This window comes from Ostrea edulis, chromosome 7, assembly GCF_947568905.1.
Source record: "Ostrea edulis chromosome 7, xbOstEdul1.1, whole genome shotgun sequence".
Lineage (NCBI taxonomy): Eukaryota > Metazoa > Mollusca > Bivalvia > Ostreida > Ostreidae > Ostrea > Ostrea edulis.
Window position 1 is genome coordinate 23,397,339 of NC_079170.1, and position 18,161 is coordinate 23,415,499.

Consider the following 18,161-nt stretch of genomic DNA (forward strand, 5'->3'; position numbering starts at 1 on the left):
TTTATTTATTCATTCATATATTTAATTAATTTCTCAATCGATTCCATTCAAATTGTGATTGTTTCTATTCCTTCTTATCCAAGATGGCAGGTTCTTATTGACTGACTTGTACGATGTCTAGATGCACCCTCCCCCACCCCTACCCCGCCCGAGGATATATTTTAGTTTTGTTTGATTTTTTATTATTGAATCATTTTTCAAACACATATATAAAATTGAATATATTTTTATTGTATGTCTTCGAGAAGACTGGAATATAAAATTGCACATGGTAGCTGCGCTTCCAAAAGTTCATATTTCAATACTTTCAGGAGAGACACACAAAAAAACGTTCTTATCCGATTATTATACGCAACTAATGATAATAAAAAATAAATGTTAATAATAATAAAAAATAAATGTTTTTGACATGATTGTTTACATCTTATGCCACCACGTCTTATAATGAGTACAGCCAGCATTCGATTATTTACATGTAACTCACAATTTCTGATAAATTTATCGGTACACACGTTTTTTTGATATTCTAAACGTCATATAGAATTTCAAAATCAATTCAAAACAAGTCAATGAATTCGTCCTAGAATTATTAAGTAACGTTTTTGGAAAATGAAAAACCTTCCCCTCCTCAATTTTCGGATTGACTTTGATCTCGCTTAGATATTTGCTCATATTGCCGTTTAGAATTTGATTCCTGAACATTTGAACCCTCTTTCCCCAACAACCCTAACTCATATTATTTACAAGTTACATCTTCATCATACAGACACCATATAAATGATATGTAGTACACCTCTTGTAGACAAATATAGAAAACAGGAATTATATAAGCCTGTTGGCTTATTTCCTTATATCGTGTACTCAAGTAGTTCGTTTGTATTATGTCACTGAAACTAGATAAATAAAATTTTGTTTAAATTAACCCCAACTACACCAACACTAATGACGTACTAATGAAATAATCCACGATGTAGGGTTTAGATATGTGTATATATCTCAACTAATTTGATACACAAAAGCTAGATCAGTTTTTAAATCAGGCAGGTTACTGACAAACTAGTTGATGTTGTAGAGGTTTGACCTCTCTTGTTTAAGATCAGCATTTCGCAAATTCGATGGTCGTTACAGCTATCTAGTTTACCGATACAACCCATCATTGGGTTAAACGCTGTCTGACGTATTTCATGCCGATGTTTTGGCTGTGTTTAGCACACTGATTTTGACTACGGATAAATACGTTTACCTCATCAATATATAGAGTTCATGACGGGTGTGATGCGTCGACAGGGAATGATCACTCCTCCTAGGCACCTGATCCCACCTCTAATATATCGTGAGTCCTCTACCTTGATCAGGTAAATAGAGTTATCCGTAGTCAAAATCATTGTGCCAAGAACGGTCTAACAATTGGTATGAAACAAGTCAAACAGCATTTGACCGAATGATAGGTGAATCTGATATTTACAATGCAGAACCAGACTGATACATTTTAAGTGGTTCATTGGTTAGCATGAAATATTGTTATTTTATCTCGAACTGCTGAAGTCCGTTTAATTATGGAAATACTGTAGGGCACCATATTATACGAATACACTTCGGTAAGATGTATACACAGCGGGGTTAAGTTGTCCCGAGTAAAATAACAAGTAATAACAGCATATTCATATAAAAGTAAAATTCTTTCAAGCGTCGCATATTTGTTGTAAAAATCGTTTGTCAATACATTAACAAACACCGTATCACGTGGGGAAATCCTTTGCTTACCTATCACGTCGTCATACAAGTGACGTAGTGCTATTTTTTATCCGCTAGACTTTTAGTTGTTTATCACCTCATTACAGGTGAAAGATGTACTCAAATCATTTGCAGCTTGGGCTTGATATGTCGACATTGATATGGTAAATTTAAAGAGTGATACGGATCGGTACAATATTCTCTCAAATATAGCAATTTCCATAATCTCAACTCAAATGTTGGGCATTTTCCACATTCACATCCAAATCGTATCTAAACGAGGCAAAATATTATACCTTCCGTATCAAAATACTAAATCTGCAACTAGTTACCTTTATATGCCTAGGTCGAAATAAAATATCGTCATCTTTCACCTGTAACGAGTCGATATGTACATGCGTTGGTTTTCTTTATTCCAAATGACTATACACATCGGGGGTGATATCAAGGTCACAAACTGATGTAAAGATTACTTTACAGTCTTTCGTGCACATACTATATATAAATATATGATACTTGTATATTAGCGAAGAAATTGGGGGGGGGGGGGGTCATCAAACACATACAGCTTGAACACTAGATAACGGCATTTAAATAGCGAGAAAATATTATGACATTTTCCCCGCGATACAACTATAGACCTGTACGTCGTGACGTACTTTTATATTGTGACGTCGAATAGTATACATTGCACCGAGGTACATTTTATGATGTTTGTTTTAGCTTTACTCGGGACGCCTTAACCCTGCTGCGTATATGAAAACAATTTATTATCGGTATGCAGTACATGTAGGACTAGAAATGACTGCATTATAGGTTTTATATTCATGAACATTTGCGCCAAATTATTCTTTAGAACTTGTTTGTCAACCTTGTAAAGCCAACAATATCTGCACATGTACATGCATTTGTCTTTAGAGCAAAAAATACTGAAACATTTTTGCCCAAATGTGGATCCAAGGTCGGCAACTTCCCCATCATTTAGTGTTCCCCCAAGAATATTTACTTTGTGCTTAGCCTCCCCCTCATTCCATTGTTTAGAACTTTTATAATTTGTACATGCTCCTGCTTTCTCTTCCACAGACACCAGCTTCTTTTAACAATACTTTATGCTAACCGATGGATCGTATCAGTCAAACCAAAAGACCACATTAATGGGGAGGTGAATTTCATTTATATATGGCAGCTTCCACAGGGACCCGAGATGCTCGCCCACATTACCATTTTAATTACTCTAGTTAACACGTCCAGTTATGTAGTCTCTTTCGTTTCGTTCAGTTTCGCAACATTTCGTTTTGTTTCGATTTGATTTCTTTTGGGATTTTTTTTTTTTTTTTGGTTTCTGTAGGTTTCGTTTCGTTTTGTTTTATTTTGGTTTGTTACGTTTTGCATTTTACAGGTACCCATTCACATACGAGGTTTTGTCACATGATTTCAACAGTCTCGATTGAAGTCAGCATTTCGCAAATTCTATGGTCGTTATAACGATCTACTTCGTCAGTACAACCTCGCATTGGGTCAAATGCTGTCTTACATGTTTCAAATCTATTGTTAAGCCGTTCTTGGCACACTGATTTTGACTGCGGATAACTCCGTTTACCTGATCAGGATATAGAGCTCACGGTGGGTGTGACCGGTCAACAGGGGATGCTTACTCCTCCTAGGCACCTGATCCCACCTCTGGTGTGTTCAGGGGTCCGTGTTTGCCCAACTATCTATTTTGTATTGCTTATAGGAGTTATGAGATTGATCACTGTTCGTTGTCTTCACCTTGCATGTATACTATTTAGAGTTATGATTGCCGTAGACGTGCAGTATTAAGGGTGTACGGAAATTGATTGCATTATTTATTCTAAAATGGAAAGAAACGCAATTTGCTCATATTTCTACATACAAGGTTTTCGAAGCACAACGACAGCATGCATTTTAGAACGACACTACGATTGAATGTTCAAGAATACTGAAACAAACGCGACCATTTCAATTTCAGTTTGAATAAATCAATAATTAGCAAATTGAATAATTGATATCCCATGGTGATACAATTTTTGCATCTTTTCGTTTTATTTCTGAAGTTTAAAAAATAGTCAATTGTGTTTATCCCAACGTGTTCGTAAAGTCATTAAGCTAATAAGTAAACATTAAAGTTTTGATTAATTGAATGGTTTGGATTTTTCTTTTATTTAGGAGCAATTTACCGCGTCCGATATGAACAGTCATTTTAAAATGGGTCATTATCATTTCTTTCTCCACCTTTTTGATAACACGAAAGTTACCATTATATTGAAATTATTTAAAGTTGGAACTTCTCTCAGGAAGAACCAAAATTGAGGCATGCAGTCCATGGCTACTGTTTCGTGCAAGCCCTTCACAAAGTGTGCAAGCCACGCCTACCGTGTCGTGCAAACCGTTCACAAAGTGGTCAGCATTTTGTGCGAAGTGTTCCGTGCAAACCGTTCCATACAGGCAGTTCAACGTTACCTGGAAACCGCCCATCGTTCCGTGCAAGAATTGTTTAGCACAGTTCCGTTCAAGTGGTGTAATAGTACGCTTCGTGGTATGTACCTTAGCTTTAGGTGCCATGGCATAAACAGATGTGAGTCTTCATTACATTTAGATATTCGCATATCAATTGCATGTATTATACCCTTCATATATGTACATCTGACTCTTCAGAATATTTTGAATTTCTATATTTGCTTGTGTGCACATGAGGAGAAAAATATCTTCCTGTCGCTTTCAACTCGACATTTAGATACATTGACGACGTTTCCGTTATTTACAATCATCATTTTCATTCAAATATTCATTCGATATATCCCAGTGAAATAAAAGATACCACAAAGTCGTCCACATCTACTTAATACTGAAATATTTAATGAAAATGATAATTAAAGGCAAACTAACAACCTAACTTTATGACAAACATAATAAATTATGTTTCTCCAACCTCAAATCCCTATATCTATGTAGCAATATTCCATTATCACCTGCATATATTGTTTATATCTCTCACTTTATTCGATACGGAAGAGCTTGTTCTGCGTATGATTGGTTTCAAATCGTTGGTGTTACAAGGGTTTCAACAGTCTCATTTAAAGTCGACATTCCGCAAATCTATGATCGTCATAATTTGGCAATATCTAGTTGGCCAATACAACCTATCGTTGCTTCCAATGCTATCTGACGTGTTTCATACCTATTATTAGGCCGTTCTTGGCACATTGAATTTGACTACGGATTACTCCGTTTACATGATGGATATATAGGAATCACGGCGAATGTGTCTAGTCCACAGGGGATGCTTATTCCTCCTAGACTCCTGATCTCACCTCTGGTATATCCAGGAGTCCGTCTCTTACCAAACTCTCTATTTTGCATTCCTTACAAGAGTTATTAACTTTATCACTGTTCTTTATCTTCACCTTTTGATTTACTTCTTTGTAACCCCCCCCAGGTTACCGTTCCATCCTGTTCCCAGAAAACCATGATATTTAGACATGAATAAAAGTGAGTTTAAATGATATGATGATGCTTGCATATTCAAAATTTGACATATCATGACCCTGATATTCTTCAAACAAGACGATTTGAAAATATCCTATATATTACACGGTAGGTGCAAGGCGAAGATAACGAACAATGATCAATCTCATAACTCCTACAAGCAATACAAAATAGATAGTTGGGCAAACACGGACCCCTGAACACACCAGAGGTGGAATCAGGTGCCTAGGAGGAGTATGCATCCCCTGTTGACCGGTCAGACCCATATCCTGATCAGGTAAACGGAGTTATCCGCAATCAAAATCAGTGTGCCAAGAACGGCTTAACAATCGGTATGAAACACGGCAGACAGCATTTGACCCAATGCGATGTTGTATTGACGAACTAGATCTTTATAACGACCATAGAATTTGCGAAATGCTGACTTCAATCGAGACTGTTGAAATCCCTGTACCATCAACTTGTTTGTCAGTAGCTTACCTCGATTTGAAAACTGACTATACCCAGAAAAAGCTCTTGCATATCGAATCAGTTGAGATATATAAGTGTGACTGGTCAACAGGGAATGCTTATTCCTCGTAGACACCTGATAGCACCTTATCACACTTCCGGTGTGCCCAGGGGTCCGTGTTTGCCCTACTCTTAATGCTGTATTCTTTATAAGAATTATCAAATTAATCGCTGCACTATCTTCCCTTTTTTATATATATTTCTATATAAAACTTTAAACCCCGTTTGTGATCTAGACCATGTAGTCATGGTGTGAAGAAACTTGAAACTGCGCTACACGAGGATGCTTGCATGTTAATTTGACATATCATAATCTCGCTTGTGTTGATATTTTAAAAGAACTTTCCTATATATCCATATGTAAATCCTTGAATCATTACTGTGACCCCAACCTTCCCTGCAGGCCATAGTGAGAAGAAACTGGAATTTACACGATATGGTTTTTGCAAATTCAGATTTTACAATGGTTTCCTATTTCCTAAATTTCCGTTTGAACCCACTTTGGTTCCAGGAACAATGATTTGGAAAACACTAATCTTGAGTTGATAGGGAAATTTCTATACAAGTTATGGTATTTTTTTTAACTTTTAAATTGGAAGTGGACATGGTTCTTTTTTTCAAGAACATCAAGCTTCTTTATACAAAGATGGTGTATGCTAAATGTGGTTATATTTGGCTAAGAGGTTCAACGTAAAAGGTTGAAAATGTTTTCGTATACTAATAATAGACGACAGTTTACGGACAATAGACAGACGACGGACAAAATGTGATCAGAAAAGCCCAGTAAAGAGTATCGGTCAGGTAAATAAAATGACAGTGAATGCGATATTATATGTACAAATACCTATGTTATTACATGTACCTTATAAAGGTTTTTCTTCCTGCAGTGTTCCTTCTCCTAAAACGAAGCCAAAAGATGTCGATAAACATATGTAGTCATCCGACAGCGTTTAGGTCACCCGAATCAGCCACTGAGTCAAGTAGGAAGATACTAGCAATACCCATTGTCGTGCGATATACATTGAGAGTCCCGCATAACACTTTCAGAATTGTTTTACTCTTTTCTGTGTATTATCGTTATTGCAAAAGACAAAGAACATATCAATTATAATCTTTCAGGTCACACGATGTGATAGCGGACTGGACCAAGGTCATTCAACAAATAGCTTTTTAAAAAATGTTCTCCTGGAATTAACTTTATAACTGGGAAATATCAGTTCATACATGTCACAAAGGTAAGTTACAGATGGGGGATTTCCCATAACATTGAACCATAAGATTGAAGATATATTATACAAGGCATGTAGTTTGCCGCAATTGTGAACTGTGGTCATTTGGCCAATATCTATGTACCCCCCCCCCCTCCACAAATAAAAACACCTTACAATATCTATCCAAGCCACAATTTTGTAACTGAAAAAAAAACATCATGAAAACTCCAGAACTCCCAGTTTTCACCACAGCATTATCTAATCATGGTTAATATATGCATTAAGAAATACCTTCTGTGGTCAGGTGTTCCATTTCTGATGTTCTTGGTGCTGAAATGAATAATACAAAAAGTTTCATTGATACTTGAAAATTGGAGATAACGAACAACGATCAATCTCGTATCTTCTATATACAATACAAAATAGAGAGTTGGGTAAACACAGACCCCTGGATATACCAGAGTTGGAACCAGGTGCCTAGGAGTAAACATCACCTGTTTACCGGTTACACTGCTGTGATCCCTATAACGGCCTAACAATCGAAAGACAGCATTGAACATAATGATATGTTGTATTGGCAAACTAGATCTTTATAACGACCATAGAAGTTGCAAAATGCTGACTTTAAACGAGACTGTTGAAATTCCTGCTCCTTTAACTTGTTTATCAGTAGCCTGTCTCAATTCAAACAAAACTCATAATACGCAGAACAAACTCTTAAGTATCAAATTATAACTTTCAATTGCAAACTAAACTGCAAATATAACATGCAGTATTAAAAGATTTTTGATGACATAACTTGACAATATTTTTTTATGCTGGCTTTGTTTTCTTGGAGCTTCCTTTTGAGGTATGTGTTTACCAAATATTGTACATACATATGTTGTTGTGTCTGATAATGTGTTCTACATGTGGAGGACGATCATTAATACAATGATACTAGTGTGATTTCTATATTTTAGAAACTCTATTTAGAAGATCATACCTTTTAAAGACAATTCTTCTGTTGATCTCTTGGCTAAAATGAACAACACAACATGTACATCAGCCTTTCTTAATGAAGATAAAACATACACTGTATAAATACAACAAATATTGTATGGAAGTTATACAAAATGCACCTACCACTTCCTTGCATGCTTGTTTTACTTTTGGTTTTATATGCACAAGTTTTATAAACACGCTCATATACTATTAATATTTTGTGATATAATTTTAATTACTGAGACAAGTAGAAAAAGAAAATTAATTATTTAAATATAAATTCAACAGTGGTCATTTGATTTGAAGACTAGTTGAGGTGCACTTTTGATATAGAGAAAAATACACTGAGGAATGACATGGTATATCCTATTTTGAAAGTATCCAATAAGACATGTGATTGGTCTATTAGCAATACAAAATATACATGCTTTTATTCAAATATTTGAATTTTAAAAATTCATTTAAGAAAGATTAGATATTATGAAAATGAAGAATGAGCACATTACATTCAAATCCGTTGTCTTAAACTGCATTTTCGGAACTAACATGGTTTATTTTAATGGTTCCTCGCGGAACGGTACGTATATGTGAAAGCAGATCATATGATGAATCAAATTACTATTGTTTTTTTAACTTAGTAGCTAATGAATTGAATTGTGATGGGAATACGTAATCTTCCGACATAACGTCATCAAATGTACACTTGCATCCATAATATTGTTTGTATTCCTTAATTACATATTCAAGTGAACATGTTTTCTACACCAATCAAATTACCTAGATTTAATACTGAATGGGTTAAATATTGATATAAAGAAACCTACTTCTAGAATATCTCCTCCTCCTCCAGATGTAACCTGTCACTAGACATATGCATGTCAATATCAACAGCACTGCGACAACCACATATACTACTGTTGTTTTACTGTTATCGTCATCAACTGGATAAATGTCACCTCTAAGAAAAAACTCTCACTTTCAGTTGCTTTTCAATAGCACTATATTTCCTATAGCAAGATGTTGTATTTTTCCTGAGGCATTCCCGTGTGATAAAGAAATGCAATTTTTAAACACGTTTATATACACTGTAACATATCGACACTATTTTCCTCTTATATGCTTCATTCTGTGGCAACCCTCTCTACGATGTAATTTTCAAATGATTTTACATGTAGATATCACAATACCTTTTCATGACAGGCTTCATTATGAAATAACCCCCTCAAATAAATAAATCTAATTTTCAAATTATTATAAATAGCAAAACAAAAAAAAAACAGATTTCACTGCGAGATAATCCTCCCTAAGAAAAATATATCATTTATGAAAAACATTACTAAACCTACTATTTCTTATCAAAGGTTTCACTTTGAAATAGCCCTCTCTAAGGTTTGAGACTTCCAAATACAGTAAAACACGTTTTGAGCGAACCTCCACGACCAGTAAAATAACTTCGTTATTATCAAACTTCGTCCTATCCTATAAAATCGTCGTTATTTCTTCTCATAAAGGAATAAATATCACTTTGCTATAAGTGTAAATTAATTATCAAAGTATTTGTTATATGAGTACGGATTATTTATTAACATTCCAGGGCCCTGCGAGGCATAGTACAAAGAGTAAAACATGTAAAATTATGCATAATGAAGAGATTTGTAGATAAATCAGATAACAGTAGATACAAAGAGACAATGTTTCAGGAATATGACATGCAGATTACATCATGTATGTACATTGTAATAATTTGTGTAGTTATGTAAATACGGTGGTTGTTCGATATGTAGTGTGTATTGCATGATATCGCACAAGCATTCGACTCAAATAGTAAAATGAACATTACATCCCTTCAAAGTATTCTCCGCGGTTTGAAATACATAATTTCAATCTCTGAATCCATTTCTGAAATGTGTCACGGTACGCTGATTTAGGTAGACCTCTGAGGCACTGACTGATGGCTGAGCCAAGGGCTTGTCGGGACTTGTAACGACGACCAAATAGGAACTTTTTAAATTTTGGAAAAAGGAACAATTTGCAAGGGGCTAGATCTGGAGAGTATGGTGGGTGTGGCAAGACATTAACCTTCTCCGACTTCAAAAATTGCTTCACAAGCTCAGATGTAACGGATAACTCCGTTTACCTGATCAGGATATAGGGCTCAAGGCAGGTGTGACCGGTCGACAGCGGATGCTTACTCTTCCTAGGCACCTGCTCCGATTTATGGTGTGTCCAGGGGTCCGTGTTTGCCCAACTATCAATTTTGTATTGCTTATAGGAGTTATGAGATTGATCACTGTTCGTTTTCGTCACCTTTCGTATATGTGATGGGGCATTATCATGAAGTAAAAGAACAAGCCTAAATTCTGACACAGGGCGTCGTTTATGAAAATATTTCTTGAGCCTTTTTAGTATAACATCTCGGTAATACCGACCTGTAACATGTTTGTCCTTCGGCACCGGGATTTGTACCGCTATACCATCACGTGAGAAGAATATTCAATAAAGAATCTTCTTTGCGCTCATGGTTCTTTTTGCAACTACAGACCTTCTACCGTGTTTAGTTAACCAGATTTTGTTTCCAATTTTTCTTACTGGTTCGAAATAGTAAACCCATGTTTCGTCACCAGTAACAGTGTCTGCAAATTGTCTTTGATTGAATTTGTGAAACATTTGCGCAATTTCTTAGAGGTTTGTACTCGTACCCGTTTTTGGTCATCTCTCAATATATGCGATATCCATCTGGCAGAAATCTTTCGCACTTTCAAAATACGCTTCAAAATGAAATACACCCGCGATAGCAATATGCAATATCACGAATTGTGTATCTGACATCACTTTCAGTTATTTCCTGACTTTTGAGACATTTGCCTTGCCTGTTACAGTCACAGGTTGGCCAGATTTGGCTGCATCTTTGACGGACTCTGTGCCAATCAGAAAGTTCTTTCACCACCCCTAAGAACTATCTCATAAGATACATCATCAGATCCATAAACTTTCCCCAATCCAGTACAAATATGCTGTACTGAATGACCGCGTTTCGTACGAAATTTTATATAAGCTCTTTCTCAATATTCTCAACTTGTTTCCCAACCATTTATTACAACAGTGGTCAACGACTGGCTCTATTGAAATGACTATAAGGTTAAAACTACGTGGAGCTGAAGACTTGTGTTCTTACTGTTGGAAAGGTATTGAATAGAGGTATGCAAGAGTGTCATTATTCACGAAATAGTGCAAAGCGTTATCGCGCTGTGGTAAAATACACATTACATATCGAACAGCCCTCGTAAATGATGTGATCTAAATGCATGTGTGTACTATTTTGATTACTGTTTATTTGTTGGGGTTCTGAAGGGTTTTTAGTCTCTTAGTGTGTCCGTGCATCTGCCTTTAACGGATATTAGCAAGAACCCTTTAGTCCCAAGGACTTACAGCGTTGTCTAAAATGTGTTTTCAGATTATGCTGTCGACATTGTTGATTATTAAGAGCACATAAATTACCTTATGATATTACAATAGTATTCAAGGTTCCACCTCGTTGTCATCCCAAGAAATATATACTTTAAACACCACTATTCCTGGTGAAGAGCTGCAAAATCTAGGCCTATGTTAGGCACTTTCGGCATACCGCATCTTTATCAAACTTATTGGATTGTGGATTGAAATTACTCCAAAGTTCAATTGTATATATCAAAATGGATACAATTGTGTGATCAAAGAAATGGACAGTTGTTTTTATACCTGGATTAAGTTTTATAAACTCTATTTATTTTTTTTATGCTTTCAATGTTTTTCTATATAATTCATATTGTATTAAAGTGAAAGAACAAGATGCTGAAAAATAACGACCGATCGCAAGATATTGATAATTTAAAACTGAATCAAGAGCTATGTTGTTGCATAAAAATATTCTTTTATATTTTTCCATCTTTGTTGACAATTCGTGTTTTAATCATAGAAGGATTGACCGTTAGACATCAGTCAGAGCAGTATTTTTAAAGCTTGTCAAGTTTTTCTTGAAGTTTGTTTTTTACAGACGTTAATAATATAACAAAATCGTCAGCATATAACAAGCACATGCTCGTTATTCAGAATAATAAGATCTATACATTGATTGAAGTATCTCGAAAGATCACTGTAGGCATATATTTAGTACTTTGATTTTTACAGTGCACATCAGAGTTACTGACTTCATACATTTTCTTATTAATTTTGTAAAATACCCCTATGTCTAGCAATTTCAGCTTGAATCCGGCATGCATAACAGCATCAAAAGCTTTTTGGATATCTACGAAACATAAATAAACCCTATCTTCTTTAGTGTTACAATATCTATAAATGATATATTTTTTTAAAAATAAACATGTGGTAAGATGTTCTGTGGATTTATCAAATCCAATTTCACTATTATCAATAATATTGTTTGATGTCAAATTTTGCTCCAATCTTCTATTCACGTTACTGTTAAAAACTTTTCCGATTGCACTGCATGTTTTATTATACATTTTGTGCTTTCCTATAACTAAACTTTACCCTGTAGTTGGGGTCTGTGTGACGTTAAGGTAAGATGTAGTATTGAGGTAGAGTGTCGTCTCTGTCGCCATCGTAGTCGACGGCTGCGCTGAGGTTAATGATCCTCTTACTTCATCATAGCATTCAGGATCTGCATGTCAAACGAAATCAATACATGTTACGTTATTGTAAAAAAGCATGCAGTGCAACATAAAGCGGATTTCGTTTGTTTGGTGAGACATAAATGATGTAAAAGGGTACAGCATCTTGATATGTACAGTGTGTCACAACCAACGAAAGACTCGTATAATTAACAAACCTGCGAGATCAATAAATAAAATAACATATTTTTGTTGTTTTAAGTTTAATTTTAGAATTTGTCACTCCTTTGGAGACATCGCCAGATTACGGTGATCGTTTCTCATTGTGCTCATGCCTATGCTGACACTGCAACTCTGTTTTAAGATCATAACCGAAAAACTTCTGATGCCGAGTACTTGGCGAAGAAGCATCCACTACCTATCTTAAGAACTCGGAACCTCCCGGAAGAAACAATCACTACTTATGTTAAGAACTCGAAACCCCTAATGTGAGCTACCCATGATAGGCCACTGCGATCGGTATAGACTAAATACATCACATAGGACGATGCAAATACTGTTAATTTCAAATACTTTGAAGCATATCAGTAATCGGGATGGTATACTGAATGGTCCCCAATACTCCATACTTTTAAACCGCGTTGCAAACGATGGTGAAATAATATATTGGTATTTCAGTTAACTGCATTCAAATAAGATGTTCTTGTCAGTCTCTATGATCACATCATGTACCAATAGAAAAAATATATTTTTTAGATAAAGATTCTAGTATTCAGTTTACTTCACTGGGATAATAAGTGGGGCAAACAAGTAATCAAATTATGTGAAGCCTAAAACATTTAAATGGTTCATTATAGCTTATACATCCACTTCAGACTAACATAGACTTTTCAAATATGGCAGTACCACCCACCCTGATATAATGATGATGCGGTGATACAGAAACAGTGTGCCCTGGGTTATGCTCAAAATATTCAAAATATAGTTTAGGATTTCTCTCATTACTGACTGAGGCTTTCTGTTCTCATTATTCTTAAATGCAGTGTTTGTATCTAAATGCACATTTAAAATGGGTGGCGGGGACGAAGTAGCAGAGCTCTTAACGTTGGGGAATGTCGAAGAGAACGCACAATCGTGTTACACAACTACTTATAGCTAATCGTGTGGCTGTAGATTTGTTATTACAAAAAGAATCGAAGTTGCCGATAGATTCGTGTTACACTCTAGTTATTTGTACGAATCTTATCCCTGCTTCCAAACGATGTCTAACATTATATACGTTGACCTCCCAAAACTTCCTATCAGTTATTTTGGTTTTGTGTATCAATATAATTAATGACTACTGCGTATACAGACCTATACGTTATTTTGGTTTTGTATATCAATATAAGTAATGGATACTACGTATACAGACCTAGATTTATTAAAACAATGAAATGCTTTACTGTTTTCTCCGGTAGAACATGTTCAGCATTGCAGAAAAATGTATAACTCCGTTAGCAGATTATATGATTTTTCCCACAATTATTGCTACCTTCATTGTCCGATAAAACAGCAAAGGGGGACATTATATTCTTCATATCCGTGTTTGCCCAACTATCTATTCTGTATTGATTATAGGGGTTATGAGATTGATCAGTGTTCGTTATCTTCTCCTTTCATCTATATCTGTATGTATTTTTAGATAAAAGGTATATCTAAGTACTAAGATATATAGTTGACCATTTCTTTACTTTAAACAGAACAGCCAATGTACCATTTGACCTTGGTGACGCTCCATATTTAGTAATTGTTACACAGGCATGTGGTACTAAAAATCGAACTAGTTTGTTATAAATATGCATTCCTTGTCGAGTATGAAAACAATGTCAATTTGAAAGGATATATAAGAGAAAAGATTCAGTGAATGTGAAATAGGAGTATGACATCACTATCAATATGTACGGTCAAATACATGTATATCTCTGCATTCAAAAAACATATTTTGGCTAAAATTCCTGCGTTTTTGAATGTTTGAGTTCAGATATATTATTGTACCGTAATAAAACTTACAGATAGCAGTACATACATTTATAAGTTATATTATTGTATCGTAATAAAACTTACAGATAGCAGTACATACATTTATAAATTTCAGACGAATTGTAAACATTTGGACATGTCTTGCAATCTGTTGAATAACTAACACGGATACTCTGTAACTCTGTAATAAACATGGCACATTTTCTTGCTACAAAGAGACACAAATATTACAAAATATATCTGATATTCATTTGTTAAATCTATATTGGTATGAAAAACATTGATAAAATTAAAAAAAAAACAAACATTTATCGACACTTGATACAAACAAAAATCAAACATGATCAAAGTAGATTTTTAAAGTATGGAATGGAATATATTCCAATGTTTAAAACAATGGGGAAAAGCATATACTTATACATGGAGGGGAAGTTAATATATTTACAATTTTCAATATCATACAAATTTAAAAGTTCCTTATTTGTTTTAGTAATTTTACTCGTGTACTTATTACAACCAAAATATTCAAAAACATATATATCAATCTATATATGTATTCATTTTTGTTTGTATCACGCGTCCTTAAGGTAGAGCTGTACATTGAATGTATATTGATGTTGCACAGACTTCAACTGTTCCATTCAGCCACTGATTGAGGACACAGTGGTACTCAAAAGATTTACACATATTAGGGGTGTGTCGGCAGGATTTTCTCATTGAAGCTGCATCATGTTCCTTTTTGTTGATTGGACAGGCATAAACTGATTGTACTGTAGATATCGATTCTTTGCACGCTGATGCCGGCAGTTCTATATTGTGTACGAAATTTCCTTGGAAGGTGATTATGAGAGCTAACATTACCTAAAAAAAAAAGACGATATTGTAAATTGTGTATACTTATATGTGTACTTATGGTTGATCAAAGTGTTGCTGAGAAGGATTTTGCTATGCTTGACACTACCCAGTTTGGAGATATTCCAACAAGAGCCCCATGGTACAAAATGCTCACTTGAGCACTTATCTGTATATTCTTCGAAATGCGCATCTGGTGCATCGAAATTGGTACCGTATAAGTTTTACATTATGAACCCTGAGTCGAGGCCTCTGCTGGTGGACTGATAGTCCCCGAGGGTTTATACAGCCCAGTAGCTAAGTACTTGTTATTATCTTGAAAATATGGATGTATATTTAATCGCTGTTATAAAATTTAGAAATTCATTTCAAAATTAAGGATTATCTTCCGCATGCATAGCTCTTATCCTTAGACGAATTTGACTCCACTTTTTGGCACGCTGGTGTTGGCTATAATAGCTCTAGAATTTCATTGTTATTTCAGATTTCAAACATTTTGGTTGATCATCACTGAAGAGACATTATTTGTCGAAATGTGCATCTGGTGCATCAAAATTGGTACCGTATAAGTTTTACATTCTATACATCAACTGCTTTTGGAACTTTTTGTAATATTGGCTTCATCGATACGAAGTTTAAAATGAAAATGAAGCCAATATTACAAAAATGTGTTTTCATATCAATGCAGTCTCCTAATTATAAAGGATAATATTATCTATTTCATTGAATACGATTTAAACTAGTGTCCCCCGTCTTTTTCGGGATAATTCACTTTAAAGAACCGTGATTGCACACTTCATTGGGAATTTACACATGCATCTAACAAACCTTTGACCTAGTGGATCGCAAACGAAGATTTTACAGAGGTACAGATGTAAAATATTTCCACATGAAATTATAATCCCCTCTGTGATCTACCGTGTATATCCCTACCCTTGTTAAACGTTTAATCCTTATCGTGGCATCGCCTTCACCAGTGGAGGGGGTACGACTTGCACAATTTTGAATTGAGGCTAATATGGTATTTTATTACGAGAAGAGAACTCGTAGTTGACTCTTCTAACTTTTTCAAACACATAATTTGTTTGCCCTTACCTTATATATCCAGACTTCATTTGTGTGAATAAGGTTGTTTTAAAAATATAGTGGCATAGATTCTGGCAAGTATGCATGGACGTCATTAGTGTTGTGCAGTATATGTTATTCTTTAGTAGTTCATTCATAGTGACGTCATAGCTGTAGCATAAACAGAACATGACAACACACGCAATAGCATAACAGCTGAATAACTACAACATAAACAGAACATGACAACATACGCAGAAATGTGACAAAAATTATAAATTTAGAACACATACGAACACAATGTAACATACGAGTACATTAACCACATAATATCAAAACATACACATACTATAGTTCTAAACCACAAGTGTAAAATTGACAACAAAGCATACAAACATAACATAACACAAAACCATAAGTGTAAGAATTACAACAAAGCATAGAAGCATAGCATAGCTTTAAACCATAAGCGTAAAAATTACAACCAAGCATAGAGACATATAACACAACACCATGACCGTAAAGATTACAACTAAGCATGCAAACATAACATAGCTCTAAACTATCAGCGTAGAAATTACAACAAAGCATAGAAACACAATGTGTCATAGTATAACGACAAAACATTACAACATATGCATATCACATTTAGCACTAAACCATACACAGCTAACATTTCACATTTCATCGTTCTTGTATATAAACGAGGTTTGTTGTTTGTTTCTTGCCTTTGAGAAGTTTTCACTCCGAAACATCATCTACAGTTGGTGAAATGCCACATGTGTTGACTTATGCATGAGCTCAATACCATAGCAGTGAGGGGTAATTGTTTTTGTGCCAATACCTACAGAGACGTTGAATTACCTATGTGTTTAAAGTCATATCCAAAAGACCCGTGGTTTGTGTTGCTCATGTCGAGATCTTGGCAAAAAACTGTGATTATCTTTCTGATTCTATGTTTGCAAATGACTCTAACAAATTGTTCTTGGTGGTTTTTGAAAATGTATTTTTGAAACAACCTCATAGAAGGTATCTAAATCCGTATTGCAGCATTGTTGCCTCGTCCTAGTCATGTATAAAACCAACACGTAAAGAACCCTTCTGATTGATTAACTCCACTTCCTGGTCTGGTTATCAAACAATAGCGAACACTGACTCTTTGTCATTTTAAATTCCGCGTTCGCTGTACGAGTTTGTTCTGGGCCATCTCTGAGTTCAACCTGGTCTCTTGTCCGTGGGTCATGGTTTGAACTTATTTGAACATACACATACACAATACTATATAAATATACGAGGTATGATAAAAAAGTCGCGAACTATCTTTATATCTATATAGACCACAGGTCGGTTCTGAATCTAAATTGGCACACATATAGCCGAAAGAATGTATCAAATATAGCATGCATTGCATATCAATTTTCGTCACATTTGTGACGTCAAAGTGTAAAGATAATATGAATTTGTAGATGACTGTGACAAAAATGGATGATTCAGAAGTATTTGAGCAGAGAATGGTTATAAAGTTTTACGTAAAACTTGATAAAATTCTTTACGGAAATATGCAATGATATATATCCTATAATAGCTCTAAAACTTCATTATTATTTCGGATTTCAAACATTTCGGCTGTGCATCACTGAAGAGACATTATTTGTCGAAATGCGCA

At 34.9% G+C, this 18,161-nt stretch overlaps 1 protein-coding gene across 1 annotated transcript in view; it reads right to left on the reverse strand.

Moving 5' to 3' along the window:
* The window catches only part of LOC125656040 (uncharacterized), a 189,938-nt gene that overhangs the window by 7,718 nt on the left and 164,059 nt on the right, over positions 1-18,161 (reverse strand). The window contains exons 7-10 of the mRNA XM_056143735.1: positions 8,771-8,904; positions 7,948-7,980; positions 7,254-7,292; positions 6,614-6,649 (exon numbers count right to left, since the gene is read on the reverse strand). Of these exons, the coding sequence (XP_055999710.1) occupies positions 6,615-6,649; positions 7,254-7,292; positions 7,948-7,980; positions 8,771-8,904 (241 nt within the window). The 3' untranslated portion in view covers position 6,614. The remainder of the gene's footprint in view (positions 1-6,613; positions 6,650-7,253; positions 7,293-7,947; positions 7,981-8,770; positions 8,905-18,161) is intronic.